The sequence below is a fragment of the Betta splendens genome, chromosome 16 (genome assembly GCF_900634795.4).
Source record: "Betta splendens chromosome 16, fBetSpl5.4, whole genome shotgun sequence".
NCBI lineage: Eukaryota > Metazoa > Chordata > Actinopteri > Anabantiformes > Osphronemidae > Betta > Betta splendens.
Window position 1 is genome coordinate 1,884,855 of NC_040896.2, and position 17,237 is coordinate 1,902,091.

The 17,237-nt window shown below is 46.8% G+C and overlaps 2 protein-coding genes across 3 annotated transcripts; one reads left to right on the forward strand and one right to left on the reverse strand.

The window, feature by feature from the left end:
• Window positions 1-2,309: 2,309 nt before the first annotated feature.
• On the reverse strand, window positions 2,310-13,940 carry gprc6a (G protein-coupled receptor, class C, group 6, member A). The gene is made up of 7 exons (XM_029130555.3): window positions 13,303-13,940; window positions 10,534-10,907; window positions 10,018-10,306; window positions 8,325-9,116; window positions 7,900-8,118; window positions 7,682-7,805; window positions 2,310-7,555 (listed from the first exon to the last, which is right to left on the reverse strand). The coding sequence occupies exons 2-7, from the start codon at window positions 10,713-10,715 to the stop codon at window positions 6,549-6,551; spliced, it is 2,613 nt and encodes an 870-aa protein (XP_028986388.1). The 5' UTR covers window positions 10,716-10,907; window positions 13,303-13,940; the 3' UTR covers window positions 2,310-6,548.
• A 480-nt stretch (window positions 13,941-14,420) lies between these two features.
• LOC129603168 (uncharacterized) lies at window positions 14,421-17,005 on the forward strand. 2 transcript variants are annotated; one of them, XM_055503241.1, is made up of 3 exons: window positions 14,421-15,580; window positions 15,659-16,103; window positions 16,190-17,005. In XM_055503241.1, the coding sequence occupies exon 1, from the start codon at window positions 14,421-14,423 to the stop codon at window positions 15,534-15,536; it is 1,116 nt and encodes a 371-aa protein (XP_055359216.1). In that variant the 3' UTR covers window positions 15,537-15,580; window positions 15,659-16,103; window positions 16,190-17,005. The 2 variants fall into 2 exon arrangements, with proteins under 2 accessions (XP_055359216.1, XP_055359215.1); XM_055503240.1 differs by having other exon boundaries at window positions 14,421-16,103.
• The last annotated feature ends 232 nt before the right edge of the window (window positions 17,006-17,237 follow it).

Below are 17,237 nucleotides of genomic sequence, written 5' to 3' on the forward strand. Positions count from 1 at the left end.
CTTGTCATTTGTGAAGGTTTGTGGTTGTCATCTGTGTTTAGGTTGTTGCCCGTTAGGAACGAAGCGTTTTATTTTGACCTGTAGGATTGTGTAGTTGACTCGAGTGATTGTCTGGTGTTTCATGTTTAGGTTTGTGTGCCCGTTAGGAACAGAGCGTTTTTAGTTTGTTTACGTAGTAGTGTTTAGTTTTCCTGCATAGCAGCGATTTGTAGTTCTTACGTTTTTGCTTGAACTTTAGTCTTGAAACAGAGTCACAGAAATGACGCTTCCAAAATGTCAGTTTGTGACATGTCTCGAACTGATATGACGCGTTTTGGTAATGCCGTTTCTGTGACACCCTTGGCCCGCCATACATAACCCTCCGCTCTGCCACGAGCGCCCTGTCCGGCTCCATACAGAGCCGTTAACTCTGTCCTCCGCCCCCACTGCATCTCCTCTCCTGGCCCCAGTTCCCTGTCAAGCCAGTTCAGAACCGTATGGGGGAGTTCATAACACTTACTACCACTACTACTATTGTACAATTTGTACCACCAAGAAAGCGATGTGTGTTTGCAATATGTGCCATGCAAATGTCTTTTAGTATAAAATAGGTGTTTTTTAATATAAAGATGTTAAATTTCTGGTGACTTGTTTTAACAATTTCTTGATTTAATCTTCAACGGATCACCTGTGATTGGCCATGTTGGGGATATGCGAGGAGCACAAATTATAATAATTGGATTTATAGCTCCTGAGTGGAGATACCAATTATGTTTATAATTTAGATTCACAAATCTTGGTTATTAGCTTAAATATATATAACTATATGACGAATGTCTATAGTTTGGTAAGTGAAGCACTTACTATTATTGATTTAATAATTATTAATTGAATTAATAATTACCTAACTTACGGGGCACCACCCTGTTACCAGGGACCAATAACCCATTTGGAATAGCCAATACAGTCTCAATTGTATTTAAGTTGGTTGAAGGATGAACTCACGTACCATAGCCGACTCAATTCACTAGTGCTGCAAAACCATATACAAATAATCACAGACAACGACCAATTAAATTATGAACGCTTTATTAAACAGTTAATATTAACTCTAGTGTCAACACTATCTTGAATAACTCAGCAAATCACAACTTAATCTTATGGTGTGTTCGTCTGGAAGTACGGTATGTGTATGCGCGTTACCTGAGATAAGAGGAGTGTGTGTGTGTGTGTGAGAGAGAGTGAGAGAGAGAAAGAGGAGGAGGAAGGAGGAGCGCCCCCCTTTAGGGGCGTGGTGAGGTGGCACAGCTGTGCGCGTGTGCCGGTGAGCCCTTTGAATGGAGCGCGCGTGTCTGGCGCTCACAGGGAAAGAAGCGTGTAAAGGAGTGTGAAGTGGGACTAGCGTGGATAAGGCTTGTGGTCACACAAACACGTGGGACTATATTCTGCGATATAGGCACGTGATCGCGGAAGCGCGCAGTGGTTGAAACATGCGCTTGGCGTGGTCGCAGAAGAGACAGAGCACTACACAGTAACACAATAAAGCACTTTAGCTAGCGAAATCACAGGTTACAACACTTCAGTGTGCACCTCTTAGATTCACGTAGATCGGTAACAGCGTTACAGTCACGTGATCGCGGAAATACACAGCGGTCAGATCGTGTGTGCAGGAAAAGAAACAACACAACAATAAAACAATTACTGATCCCCTAAGAGTTCTACTCTGCTCAGACTTAAGAATGCCTCTGCCTTACTGCTTAATCCTGGTGAGAAGATCCGGCGTGGCGTGCGTGCGTGCGTGCGTGCGTGCGCTGTCGCGGTCCGGTCCGGTGTTCGAGTTTAACTCGTTTCCAGTTTAACTGGTGACCGACTTCCGAATGCCGCACCGGTTGCTCTTAGTTACGGCAGATGTTTGAAGCAGAGAAAAGCGGGTTAGCTGTCCTCGTCGATGCCTTGACAATGTTTTCTCAATGTTTTGTCCTTTGTACACGTTCGGAACAGTCCTTACATTTTTACAGTGCGTAATCTGACGCAGTGTGATCGCTGTTCGTGTTGTAGATACTGAATTTGCTCAAAGGAAATAAGGGCTGAATAATTCTGCTGCAAATTGCTACGATCTTTTGGCAATAAAATATGAAATATTGAACAACGCATCAGAACATTCACAGCACCCTGTGTTAGTTATACAGAAAGTCTTATAAAAGATATTCCTCCTGCAGTAAATGTTTATTTATACAATATATAAAGCCTTCCCTTGCCTTGGATACATCACTTTGAACAGACTGCAGATGCGTTGTCTTGTACATAATACACACAATTTTTTTTTTTTTTTTTTTTGTTCTGTCCAGCAGTTAAGCAAGCAGCATATATTACGCTGAATGCCATATTGTGATGGACAGCTTTGCTTTAACAAGAAGAGTATATATAGAATATATATACTCTTCCTGATTTATGGTTTATTTAATGGTTTATTTAGCTAATCCAAAATGTGTGTGATGTTGCTGTGTTGGTGGACAGGTTAGGTTTCTGCTTTAGGGTGTGTATGCGGGAGGGTGGGGGGGAGGGGGGATAAGGGGTGCAACCAGCTGCTGAAACCAAGCAAATCTGTTAAGTAAACAATCGGAGCAAAAAAATAAATAAATAAGAAGCATGGATGTACCTTAGGCTAACACATTCATAACTAAACAATTTTTGTACTGTGGTTTACCTTGGAGATTAATACTAATACCAATAATAGTGCTAAGGTATGTGCACATACTAATACAAACATATACATACAATATACATACATATGTGCATTATTATACATATCCCATACTACTTAATAAAAGTCATGACATACAACACCACAAATTCCATATTCACACATTATTCATATTGGTAGTGATAAGTATCAGTAATACTTACAGTTGGATTTGGAAAGTGTCCCACTACAAGGTTAGTAAGGCTGTAGCTTATCATTATTCACCCAAAGGGTGAGGCAGACGTTGGTGCATGAACAATGCCACTTGTGGAAGCCAGGGTGATGTGGGGGGCTCGGCCACTACGCCCATCCAGCAAGCAGAGGAAGGAATCCTAGCAGCCAGGGAGCCCACACACCTTCAGTTCCAGGAGGGCAGGTGTTGCGACCCAAGCCGCCCACACAGAGCCCCCCAGGCAGAGCTGCAGCAGCCACAGAGACAGCACCCGAGGCCAGAGTGGGCCACCGGGGGTCAACGCTGTCCGCCCCATGAGAACCAGGGGCAAACACTCCCCCCGGCGGGAGGGTCGGCCTGAAAGAGTAGAGCCCGAGGACCCACGGTCCGTAGGGAGCCCGCCAGAAGATGCCCCCGCGCCCAGAGTGGGGCCCGCCCCCAGTCCACCACCCCCACACGGGCGGAGCGGGGCCTACCCCATCGGCCCGACCTCATCCCCTGGCGCTACAGCGGCCTGCAGCACAAGGCCAGCAATTGGTGGGGTCAGCAGAAAAGAGACCACCCAGGCAGACGATCATCGTACCCCGGGCGAAAAACCGGACCCCCCACACTTCAACCGCACCACAGGCATACCAACTCACACAAACACAGACGCATACACCCATCCACATGTGCAACACACATCATCACATCAACACACACACACACCATAGACTCTCTCACAACAAACTAGTCAATCATACGTGAACCAATGCACTCTCAGATACATTCTCCCACCCACACCATTCGCTTGATCACATTCGTGGGGAGGGTAGGTCTCCGGCCTGCCGTCCATGTGGCCCCAGGCAGGGACCGCAGCTCCTCCCGAGCCCCGACCAACCCCCCCAACCCGGGGGAGGCAGAGGGCAGTAGAAATAGGTACCCCAGAACCCTGCAACCCAGCTTGGACGTGAGTGTGTGGAACTAAAGTGCACTGAAGGTGGGTGACACCTCCAGGAGCACAACCGCTGGCTGACGGTGTGTCCCCCGGACAGTGCCCCCCCTCGCCCTAAATGTCTTTTTGCAGTTAAAACTGGGTGGTGATCTCTCCATTAGGGCCAGTGGCCGAGGCCACAACTGGCCTGAGCCCCAGGCCCCAGTGAAAGAGCCCAACCCCGGCCCTAAATGTATGTGTATGTAGCTAAGTATGAGGAACTTTGGGAGATACCCAATTCTCCGGGGGGTCCAGCAGACAGAGCCATCAATGGGAAGTCTACTGGCCCCCCCGGAAGGAGCCCCCAGATTCCTGGACAAGTGTGTATGACTAATGCAATTAAAACTGCAGAGCATCCCACTTGGAAGGGACGGAACCACTTCCCAGTAGCCCTGGTCCCTCCATCAGCAGGACGCCCCTTGCAGACCTAAGTGGATGAATGCGGAGAGATGTAGTTGGGAAGCAGAGCACCAGGGTCCGCAGAGCCAGGTTCCCGACTGGCTCTGCTAATACACACAATTTAACGTGTGACCAGTCTGTCAACCTGTGACCGTCAACCTGTGTCGCATCTGAACCCAGGCGTAAACAGCTGCTGGCTCCTCCTCTTCCTCTCAACGTTGAAAGTGACTGTGACTCGTTCACCAAAACACGACACAAAAGACAAGTTAAACGTGTGTTCTGACCACGTAGTAACAACAGACAAGGCTGATGTAACGAGAACAGGCGCTGACACCAATTTATCAAATGTAGACGTCTAATGAAACCCGTTAGATTTAACGTAACACCAAGAAACAGCGGTCACAAGATAATCTGACTTCCACCGTCCACTTAGGGCTTCATTTATGTTAGATACATATTGGGAGAAGCTCTTCATAGCGATCTCTCGGTGGCCCAGTGGTTAAGACTGCAGTTTTGAGCACTTTTGCTGCAGTGGCAGCGGGATCGAATCCCGTTATAAGTTATTTTTTTGCTAATGCCACGGAATTTTTGGGATTTTTCTTATAGGCGAAGCTAAGCAAACAACACTCCGAAGACAGGACGCAGAGGTTCAACATTTCATATTTTATTGCCAAAAGATCGTAGCAATTTGCAGCAGAATTATTCAGCCCTTATTTCCTTTGAGCAAATTCAGTATCTACAACACGAACAGCGATCACACTGCGTCAGATTACGCACTGTAAAAATGTAAGGACTGTTCCGAACGTGTACAGAGGACAAAACATTGAGAAAACATTGTCAAGGCATCAACGAGGACAGCTAACCCGCTTTTCTCTGCTTCAAACATCTGCCGTAACTAAGAGCAACCGGTGCGGCATTCGGAAGTCGGTCCAGTTAAACTGGAAACGAGTTAAACTCGAACACTGGTCCAGGTGTGCGTCGCGGTGATCGCATCGTGACCAGCTGTTGAGGCGGCGAGTGAGGCGGTTACGCCGGCGGTTTTCTGCCGGATGGCTGGAAGTAGATGGGTGATCAGGCCCGTTCTCTGTGACGACGTCTCCGTTAGTTCAGCTGCTGGCTGCGGTGGAGGCTCAAGGGCGTGCCGGTGCAGAGGGAAGCTCCAGGTGGGGCAGGGAGCGGGTCGAAGAGAACAAGGGGCGAGTCTTCGGTCACGGCGACTTTTATAACCGTGTTTTTGGTCACGCCCGTCCTATTGTTTGGTCCAATCAGGACGGCTGACGTCCAAGTTCTTCCGGCTGACGTCCAAGTTTCTCCGCCGTTTGTCGCTTGTGTCAGCGGGAGTTGGATGTCAGCGGGGGAGCCAGGTATGGGTCCCCAGCCTGGCGCCTGGTTTTGGCGCTGAGATTTGAAATCTCTTTGTTCTCACTCACTACTATCGGGATGAGGACTTTACATGGCCGTAGTTGTCTGAGCATGTGGGACCTTAATAATAATTCTGTTAATAACAGATTATACATATGAGGTCCCCCAAAAGCCAGTCTTTGAGTCTTCGAACAATATCGAACAATTTTAATTGTGTTCTCTAGTACAACATTTTTTTTTCTCAAAGTGTTTATATGGAAACTATTCTGTCTTACCCCCCTATATTAAGGAGGATCACACTGAAGGAACTACTATGTCTGGTTCATCTTCCTGGGCAAGTTGGACTAATACACACCTAAATTACTGAGCCTGTACAAAAGAAAGGATGGGGCCATTGAAAGGAAACTGAATAACACCATTTGACCTTTCAAATGAGGCATGTACATACTACACCCATTGACCACTTTTATAAATTACACCTGCGCAAATAATAAACCAATTCAGTAGCACTTTCTAAATAAAATGAGCTATACTACTGGTAGAGTCAGTGCAGAGCACTGATTGCAGTATTGAACTTTTGGGAAGCATGTACTTGTAGAATTTCAATGTTTGCGTTTATTTACCTATATAATTTTGTTTGAGTTTTTATACAGGAGCATTGAGTCCTGAAGAGCAGCTGTGATAACAGGCCTCATATAATTGAAGAAAGTGCACCTTTGCCATAAAGTAGATGATGGGGTTTATTTTTATTAGTGCACCCTGCTGTACTCTGCTTACTACAAGGACATCAATATATGTTTAAATTATTTTAAACTGTGTCCTGAGCTGAGGTCTGATGGAATTCTCCCAGTGATACCAGCATCATTAGAGGCAAAAAAACATGATGTAAATGGTTTAGTGTTTACAAAAGGTGTCCTTTTTTATGGATGGGCCTGAGGTAACGACAGGGAGGAAACACTGATGGATTGATGACTCCCAGTGCCGGACACTGAGCTCCCCCACACACAAACACAACCATTATGTCTTCTAGAGTATTCATAGAGCTCCTTCCTGAAGGCCTGCTTGGTGTTTTGTTCCTTCTTAAATAGTATTATGTAGCACTTTGGGAAGAAATGACAGCTGAGGATGCCATAGTTGGAGATGAGAATGACAACCATCTCCACCGCTGGCAGGTACACCCCTGATGTGGTAACATAGATGGGAATAAAGAGGAGCCAGGAGATGAGGTAGAGGAGCATGCTGAAGGTGATGAACTGCCCCTCGTTGTACTGCTGTGGCAGTTTGCGTCCTTTGAAGGCGCAGATGAAACACACCAGAGCCAGGAGGGCTATGTAGCCCAGCATAGCGCCTAGGGCCAGGTACGAGCCCTCGTGACAATCCTCCAGCAGAGTGGTTGGGTTGCTAATGATGTAGTTAAATGGGCTTTTAATGAACAGCCAGCAGATGCAGGTGACTGTCTGTAAGCTCACACAGACGCTAACGATGACATAAGGCTGGAAGATTCTCTGTAGCGTCCCCTGCAGCTCAGGGTTCAGCTGGAAAGCCAAGAGGATCTGTAGTGTCTTCACGAGGATGCAGGACACACAAATAGTGAAGCTGATGCCATAGAGCACCTGGCGAGCCTTACACTGCAAGCTGCTGGGCCTGCCCACAAACAGAATGGCGCTGATGTAGCTCATGACCAAAGAGAACAGGATGACCTGGCTCAGTGGCCCACCACCAGCCTTTACAACTGGGGTTTCGCGCTGATGAAGAAACAGTGCTGACACCAGAAGAGCCAGGATGATGCCCAGGCCACAAAAGCCCAGCAGTACCATGGCAAAGCCATGCTCCCAGGAGAAGAAGAGCAGCTCCTTGGCTTCACACCTAGAGCTGCCTGCAGGCGACCACTGTGTGTCAGCATCACAGCTCAGACAACTGTCCATGTCTGCAAGGTGAGCAAGCGTTAGAACGGTCAGGTCACAGCAGCAGCATGTGAATTGTTGGATGTAAGCTGGTTCTGATCCCAGAGACCAGTGACTGTGAGGTGGACGGAAAGGTAAACTTTTCTTACCTGTCCTGTTGGAGAAGTAGTTCTCAGCACAGCGGATGCACTCGTAGCAACATGTGTGCTGACCCTCCATTGTCTTCTTGAACTCTCCAGGGATGCAGCTGTTGGAACATTTAGAGAAGGTCTTCTAACAAAGCAGAGAGACGCTGGGTTACCATGATTGTTTTGCGAGGCCGCAGTGCTGCCATGTGTGATGATACAAACGCAGAGCACTAGTTTACCTTCAGGTCCAGGAACCTTTGGCTGGTGCTTCCATTAGTGTATGTGAAGTTGTTGGTGCTGAGGTGATATTCAGCCACAATATCATCCACCAGGATGCTGACATTGTCATCCGACCTCCACAGGATCACGTCGTAGCCCGTGTTTATGTCGCCGCTGCTGTCAAACTTATAGCTCTTGTTTTGGAAGGTGAAGTCCTCCATCAACAGAGCATTTAGTACCTAGCACAAAGAGACAAGGTAACTAGGACTCAGGAAGACTCATTCTGCAGGACCATGACAAAGGTTTACAATTTTAAATGTCTGGCTTCATCTCTGGGTCTATGTCACCAGTACTCCCCCTCATCCTACAGTATAATAGCTGCCTGTGACTGATTCTGTTCCTCAACCTCACATTGACCCGTTGACAGTGTGTAGACGTGTGGTACCTCCCAGGGCTGCACGGCGCTGGGTGCTTTGCAGTCTCTGCTCTGGCAGACACAGGCCACGGCCTTAGCGACGGCGCTCACAGCCATCTCAGTGCTTAGGATGGTGTTGGCATGGCTGTGCTCTTGGAGGCTCTCCACAGCACTAGACACCAGGTCCATGTCTCCAGAATCTTTAGAACTGAGCTGAAAATGCAGCTCCTGCAGGAAGGGATTGTTCCTGTGGCCACCTGCCTTGAGTCTGCTCAGGTAATCACTGAATGATGACAAGTCTCCATTTTTGAAAGTGAAGCCCACCACGTGTCCTATGTCACTCAGAGTCAGGTTTCCCTTCACAAAGCTGGAGGACGACCAGCTGTCACTGGCCAACCACACTCTCCTTATTGACTTCAGGCTCTGTCCTGCATTTAGGGTCTGATTTTTGAGCTCCTGATAAAGGTATGTCATGAGAGACGGGCTGGCAAAAGATACGATAACTTGTACCTTGGGGTTCTGCAGGATGGTTCTGGCAGCATGGCTGATAGCAGGAATGACTTCCTTCCTGGTTACGGATTGAGGCAGGACTGATCTGAAGGCCACGCAGATCCCCTTTTCAGGAGCTTGAGACATGAAGTTGTCTAGTGCTGACCTGCCATAATCTCCATCGGTGGTGATTATTCCCACCCAGCTCCATGCGTAGGCATGCAGCAGGCCGACCATGGCCGCTGTCTGATGCTCATCGTTGGGGATGGTCCTCATGAAGGCAGGGAAGCGGCTCTTGTCACTCAGAATGGCTGCAGTCGATGAGTAACTGATCTGAAGGCAACAAGGAAGTATGTAATTTACCAGAGAATAAACAGTTAAATACTAAAGCATGAGGCTAACACAATAAATAAGCCTTCTACAACTAGCCCTGGGTTTGATTAAAGCATTTTACTGAGCTGGTTTACAGAACCTGTGCTGTGTTCATTCTCTCTGATCCATCTAGTAACAGTGGCTTCTCAATAGGTTGCTGTGTGTCAACCTGAACCACTAAGGCTAAGTTCAAGCTCCACCAGATTCTTCTAAATGAGATGAGAAAATGCACCAAAACATGATGCAACATTTAATCAGAGGAATGGGGGGCAGGGAGATGGTGTCAGAGGCATATTCAAGGTGTGTAGCTCAGCTATGACACTGATAAATATCAAATAATATATGGAATATGGTGAATACAGAATCCTACATAAACTCCATCAGAAAGTAGCTTTAAACTTATCCAGCCTGCAAACGGCATGCTCCCTGAGGTATTTCACAGACAGAGCCTGCACACTGAAATACGACACCAAAGCCAAACCAGCTGGGGGAGTAGAAACTGATCGACGTTAAATAATTGAATTTAATTAATTAATACCATGATCCTCAAATCAAGAGTGACTCCAATAACATCTCAACCTAGTAAGTTCTAACCTTAATAAGTGTCTGCATGCGTCTTATCCCACATGACATGAGACAATTTGTTGTGTATAGCCTCGTAATATAACACCTCTGGTGCCTCCTCATGAAACACCCCTCCCATCCCCCTGATACCAAATGACTTGCATCGGCTGCCTCCCCAAACCTGTTCTACCTTTTCAGTTTCATGTAGCAGTCGATTCCGTCTCTGTGGGTCTTGCTCCAGGAAGCAGATTTCTGCCTCCGTCTGGGTCAACAGTGCTTTCCTGCTACTCCGACATACCTGAGGGATCATCCTGAGAGTCAGCTGTCTTGCTATGGCAATAGATGTTTCGGAGAAGGCGGCACCTATAACGGCCACAACAGGCTGGGAATGTGTGGCGTTTGGTGTGTGGCACTGGTCCCTCTGGACGATGGACTCTGTCGCCCTCAGAGCTGTGCTGTCATCGGCGCAGTAGTCCACAATGTGGTAGCCCAGAGTGACGTTAAGACGAGTGAGTAGAGGAGCTTGATTCATGAGCTCTATGGCATTGATCATAGCCAGAGATCTGATCAGGCCTCTTATATCAAACCTGCAGCAGCAACAGATCCATGATAGAAATTCATAATGTTCAAGGTGTTCAGATTCTGTAGAGCTGCTGAGAGCAACCAAGATCAGCTAATATCAACTACTGCAAAACTAAAACATATTTTGTGTAGCAGTAATGGTGTAACTCATACAAAGCCTAGTTGCCTGGTCCCTTATGGGAGGTTCAGTTCAGGTGTTAGTCATTTATTGCAGCAGTGTGAATGCTCTCACCTGATACATGGTTGTTGCTCTGGAGCAGATGTGTTCTTTTTGTCAATACCTTCGTGGATGGAAAAAAGTCCTACAATGATGACGTCTCCAGGGGCTGTAGCTCTTGCAACCCTAGTCTCCTCAACAGTGTCTTTGATTTTCAGCATAATAGTGATAAAGATGAGCGGAGAGACCCAGGCCATGCTGTTGCTTTCTGCTTCCTCCTAAAGTGTTCCTTAACTTCAGTAGAGTGATACTGTTTTTTTTACATCTTGACAGGGCTAAAAATAATCCTCCCTCATACCTGACTATTCTCATATTGTCCCCTGCAGCCCTGCCCACTTGTCCATCCATGGCAGCAACATGACTCACTGTTGTGCAGATGCAGCTTTTGTCTGAAAACAAGAATGAACAGAGACTTGAGTTAAATGTTCTAAATTAACAACAAAATACCATTAATAAAAATGTCTTACGAAGATAGTTGTGCAGCTAATACTTCACATACTAGGAAGCATTTCTAACAGATTTATAAATGTGACCTGTAGTGGCATGAAAAGAAGTCAGCTGAGGTGCTGGATGGGACAATAACTTGTATCCTGTGTAATGCAAATGTGCATATAAACCAGTGGGACAAGACAAAACAAAACAGCTGATGTTCTTTTATTATACATAATCAGGAGGGGATAAAGCAGAGACTGAGTATCAACAGTGGCTGTGTCTCATCCTCCAATAGATTTGACTGTATTTTAGTTTACATGTATTTTCTGTAATATTTACAATATTTCAGTTTTCTGCCACAGTTTGAAAAATGAATGTCATGGATTCAAAAAATCAAAGCATTTTTTATCTGGATCCAATTCTTTGCATAAAAGGTAAAATTGACATAAACTACAAAGACAACAAAGAGCAACAAGCTGCAATGACAATCAATGAAGCACTAATTCACACTGAGATGAGTGGTTTGTAGTTTCACTAAATCGTAGTCATACTTGTCTTCTTTCTAATGATGTGTCTGGCTATACCCTCAGAACATGAAGAGCCTAATTAAAAAAATGTTCACCATTAACGGTCACTCCTATTAACACCACGTTCTGTTATGGTGCATTACCCACAATGCATTGTGCTATATATGACTTAGTTCCTTAAAAACACCCCCTTAACTTTTTGACAGACCAGGTAGTTACAAAAGCTTAATTTCTACACCTACTCTTATGGGGAATCAACAATGCAATGAATTTATCAATAATATGCATAGAGCTGCTGTGAGCATTAGGAGTTTGACTTGTAAGTCAAAGTGCTACTGAGCTCAATGCCTTATCTGCTGCAGCTGCACCATTGTCATAGAACAGGCAGGAACCTCCACTGATCAGCACAAAGAGCTGGAGTGAGGCTGATTTCCACCCCAGCTTAACACCACCAAAACACCAAAACCATAAAGACTATCACAAAAATAACTTCACTTTATGAATCACAAAGCTTCAATGATCACCTGGTGTGCGTTTTATGCTTGAGGATTGAAAATTGTGGCCGCAGTCGCGATTTAAAAATGCCTGTGCCTCTGTGATTTTACCCAGAAGTCAGAGAGTATTTTCCATTGGAGTGAAGGGGAGGATTTCTGGAACTCTCTGTGCTTTGAGGCAGATACAGACTAAAGTGTAGTTTTGATGGCTTAGCCAGGAACATCATTGGTAAGAAGACAAGTATGACTACAAACGAGTGAAGAAAATGCGTTGATAGAGTGAAAACTGTGGCTGTAGTGACGAGTTAAAGAGAAAAGTTCTGGCGTAAGAAAGCGTCTCTCTACACTCTAGCTGTGAAATCTCCCACTCAATTAGACGCAATACACACTAATGGAAAGCTGAGAATTCCTAAAAACCCACCGTATGCTTGAACTGCTATAACTCAGAATCTGTTAAAGATATTAACAAGTTGAACAATACATTAATAGTTGAATAGTTTAGATTTAGAATAAGATTGTTTTGTAGTTTAAATGGTGTCTGTAGCTTAAAGTGTGTTGCATTAGTTAAAGCTGAAAGCAGACAAAGCTGAAGAGGATTTGAAATCCTTCTTCTTCTTCTTCCATTCATTTCAATGGGGAAAAAAAAAGTTGAAAAAAGCTTAATAACTTGAAAAATATGAAACTTATGAATGTGAAAAATAATAGCACACTTCTCCTTAAAAAGCTGAACTTTTTGATATTGGAATGGTTTCTGTAGCTCAAAGGATGCGGGAGTAGTTAGATGCGGAAAAACGTACGGAAGAACTAAAGAAAATAATACTAACTAGATAAAGCATTTCCATGAGAAAATGCACAGTGAATGCTTCCAAGCTGAAAGTATTTCTGAAGAATTGCTGAAAGTAGCTGAAGCACTGAACAGCTGGAAGCGGCTGAGGAATTTAATGCATAGCTGCATAAATCTAAAAATCTGTTTTGCATACATTCTTAATAATTTCATGCTAAACATACAATTTCACTGCTGCCTTAGTCAGTGTCTACAACATCAGAGTCAAACACTTAACCACTGAGCCACAGTAACTGCTGACAATGCAGGTCTAAGCAGCACTATACATACTATTTGAAAAACTACTACTACTGAATGTTTTGCAGAAGGATTGCTCAAAGTAGCTGAAACATTGAAAACATAGTTTGAAATAGCTGAAAAGGTGAGTGCATATAAATATCTCTAACGATTAGTTTTTCAATAGGAGCTGTATGTGCATAAAATAAACAAAAATGGTTAAATGTAAAGGGGTGGCATGGTGGTGCAGTGGGTAGCACTGTCGCCTCACAGCAAGAAGTTTCTGGGTTGGATTCCCGGAGGCGGCCCTGGTGCCTTTCTGTGTGGAGTTTGCACGTTCTCCCCGTGCTTGCGTGGGTTCTCCGGCTTCCTCCCACAGTCCAAAGATGTGTGTTGCCCTGCGATGGACTGGCGTACTCTGCCTCTCGCCCATAGTCAGCTGGGCCCATAGTCAGCTGGGCCCATAGTCAGCTGGGTTAGTCACCCCCGTGACCCCGCATTAGGAAATAAGCGGTACAGAAAATGGATGGATTGGTTAAATGTAAGATAAAGAACTAATAATAATAGTACACAACCATTTAATTTGAGATTTATGATGCTGAGATTTATTATGTGAACAACTTAGTTTCACATCTCGCAGTTGCCCCACTTTGGATTTGAACCTTCTGTTTCAAAGACCTTATTCACTGAGCCATAGCAGCTACTTTCATTGTTTCACATGGCGGCATGACACATCTTAGAGTCGATGGAAGACATCCTGTTTGTTTCAATAGCGAGAAGAAAAAGCCTAATATTTCCAAAAAGTATAAAAGCTATGACTAAGAAAACTAATAGCACACTTCTCCTCAAAAAGCTGAACATTTTGATATTCGAACGGTTTCTGTAGCTCAAAGCATGTAGGAGGAGTTAGGTGCCGACGATTGTAGAAAGGACGTAAAAAGGAGATATAAATTTATATATATATATATATATATATATATATATTTTTTTTTTTTTTTTTCTCCGGCGCCGGTCGAGCTGGCTGCTGGTCACAACAGCTCCTGTCCTCTTACTTCTATTTATTACTTTCTTCACTTATTTAAGTTTACCTTTCTAGTGTGTTGTTAGTAACATTAGTGTACACAACCTGTACACAGCTTTTATATAGTTTTTCTAAGTTTGGCGCAGTACAAACGCTGTTTTTAAAGCTACGATGTGCAAGTCGGGGTCAGAGCGCGCATTGTTTACACCGCGGAGCAGCTGATCGCGCTGCGCAGCGCTGTAGTTCTGCCCAGAGACAGACACGAGATCACCGCTGAGGTGCTGGTGAAGTCCCGACGTGGGCGCCGCGCTGGAAAACTACGACGGGAGAAAACGAGACGCTTCAGGCCCGCTGTCCCCTCCGTTATCATGGGGAACGTGAGATCTCTCGCCAACAAGATCGACGAGCTCGCGGCGCTCACACGGTACCAGCCGGAGTACAGAACGAGCAGCGTCCTGCTGTTCACGGAGACCTGGCTGACGTCACTCATCCCGGACTCGACTGTCGCACTGGACAATTTTCATCTGCTACGTGCGGACAGAACGGAGAACAGCGGTAAGAGGAAGGGAGGGGGTCTGGCTGTGTTTGTGAACATCAGGTGGTGTATGCCACGACACTGCACTGTCAAAATGAAGCTGTGTAACAGGGACATTGAGCTTTTAGCGGTGGGCATGAGGCCATTCTACCTGCCACGGGAGTTCACACGCGTTATAATAATTGCTGTGTACGTCCCACCCTCCGCTAACGCTGACACAGCTTCTGAGACCCTGCTCTCAGTCACCAGCAGGCTGCAAACACAGCACCCACAGGCCCTCTTCCTGATCTCTGGGGACTTTAACCATGCACCTCCTTCAGCTGCTCTGCCTACATACACCCAGTATGTGACCTGCCCCACCAGAGACAATAAAACACTGGACTTATTCTATGCCAACACCAAAGAGGCCTACACTGCATCCTGCCTCCCACCACTGGGCAGAGCTGACCACAACATCCTGCATCTCCTGCCTGTGTATAAACCTGTTGTACACAGGCAGCCGGTGGTGCCCCGCACAGTGAAGAGGTGGACAGCTGAGAGCGAGGAGGCTCTCAGGGACTGTTTTAACACCACTGTGTGGACGGAGCTCTGCGACCCACATGGGGAGGACATTAACGCAATAACAGACTGTGTAACGGACTACATAAACTTCTGCTGTGAAAACACTGTTCCCACCAGGCGGGTTCGGTGTTTCACTAACAGCAAGCCATGGGTCACCCCTGATATTAAAGCTCTGCTAAAGGAGAAGAAGAGAGCATTTAAATCAGAGGACAGGGAGGAGCTGAGGAGGGTGCAGAAGGAGCTGAGGAGGAAAATCCATGGACCTGCTGATGTCCTGTCATGCCTAGTTCACCTTTGTTTCCTACCATGTGATCACCAGCTGTGTCCCATCATCAATCACCTCCCTTCATTTAAGCACCTGCACGTCCCTTTGTTCTCTGTCAGTTAGTTGTTGTCGAGCACCTGGTTTGCCTGTCTTCCAGACAACTCAATGTAAGTCTATGGTTTTGACTACTGCCTGTTTTTGACCGCGTTTGCCTTGTCCATGCCGGTACCTCTGCTCTCCTCCAGAGAGGAGGCCATTCTGGTTCCTGTTGGCCCCAGAGAGGAGGCCATTCTAAATCCTGTTGGCTCCAGAGAGGAGTCTGCGCGCAGCCCTGTCGGCTTTGAAGAGGAGTCCGCACGCAGCCCTGCCGGCTTCGAAGAGGAGTCCGCACGCAGCCCTGCCGGCTTCGAAGAGGAGTCCGCACGCAGCCCTGCCGGCCCTGTAGCAGTGGCCGTTCCTGTCCCTGTCGGTCCTGAGGAAGCGGCCGTGTTGCCCACTGCTGGTCCTGGAGAGGAGGTCATTCTGTACCCTTTCGGCCCAGAAGAGGCCGTTCCAGCCCTTGTCGGTCCAGAAGAGGCCGTTCCATACTGGTCCGGATCCTGGTGCCTTCTGTTTCTACACAGGAGTCATGCCTGGAGGTGCCGATGGTTCCTGCAGAGACACGTCTGCTTCCGCCCCTGGGGGTCCAAGGTAAGCCGCGCCACACCCCATCTCCAGGGGTCCGGAGACGACCGCTCAAACCACGGATCCAGGGTACTCTACTTCACTGTGTGCAGGTTCAGCTCCTGGTGGTCCGGCACTGAGCGTCTCAGCTCCTGGTGGTCCGACCACGTCTGCCTTAGTTCCTGGTGGCCCGGCGCTTACCACGTCTGCATCAGTTCCTAGTGGTCCGGCATCTGCTACGTCTGGGATCGTCTCTGGTTCTGGCTCCGGTGTCATGTCTGTCCTCGTCTCTGGTTCTGGCGCCACGTCTGTCCTCGTCTCTGGTTCTGGCTCTCGTCTCGTCCGCCTGACTGGTGGCCTCACCCTTGGCGCAGCCTGCCGCAGGGGTGACGCTGCCTTCTGCCTTCTTTAAGGCAGCTCCCCGCCTGGAGAATGCTGTCGCCTGCCACAGCGGTGGTACGATCTCTGCTGTCACCGACTGCCTCAACCCCTCAGCCTCCCGGAGCCTCGCTCACCTAGAGGACATTTTCGTTCGTTTCGGGCCATTGAAGGCGTCTTGTTTAGATGTCGGCCCCCTTGGACGCTAGCCCAGCCCTTGGGCACTAAGTGTGTCGCTCTGCCCCAGCTGCTGCTGGGCAGGATCTCCCCTCGTCACCACCCTCCGTGAGAGGGCAGTTTAGACACTGTGTTGTTCCTGTGCTTTGGACGTTGATTGGACTTGTGGACGTGTGTATTGGACTCTGAGTCATTTTTTCGGTTATCTGGCACCTGCACGTCCTTTGTTCTCTGTCAGTTAGTCGTTGTCAAGCACCCAGTTTGTCTGTCTTTCAACCAACTCAATGTAAGTCTATGGTTTTGACCCGTGCCTTTTTTTAACCGCGTTTGCCTTGCCTGTACCTCTGCTTAAAGATTGTGTTTTCTGGTTCTGACGATTGCCTGCCTGACTCCTGTTTTGCCTGCCGTTCATTCTAAGTCTGTCTCCTAAGCTGTGCGTTTGCGTCCCTCTCTCCTGTCCGCTCACGGTGAGCCCTGACACAAATTAAGTAATGAATTTATATTTTCCTTTCCAGACGATATGGACTGAAATCAAGCCGTTTTCTGGTTAATTGGTCCATAAGTACATACAAAACACATCCGTTTTTTTTTCTCTTGATATAAGCG

Coding starts and splice junctions, on each gene's coding strand:
- LOC129603168 (XM_055503240.1), top strand. CDS start 14,421: ATGGGGAACGTGAGATCTCTCGCCAACAAGATCGACGAGCTCGCGGCG.
- gprc6a (XM_029130555.3), bottom strand. CDS start 10,715: ATGGCCTGGGTCTCTCCGCTCATCTTTATCACTATTATGCTGAAAATC. Junction 10,307..10,533: donor GAGCAACAACCATGTATCAG/GTGAGAGCATTC, acceptor TTGCTGCTGCAG/GTTTGATATAAGAGGCCTGA. Junction 7,556..7,681: donor CTACTTCTCCAACAGGACAG/GTAAGAAAAGTT, acceptor CTCACCTTGCAG/ACATGGACAGTTGTCTGAGC.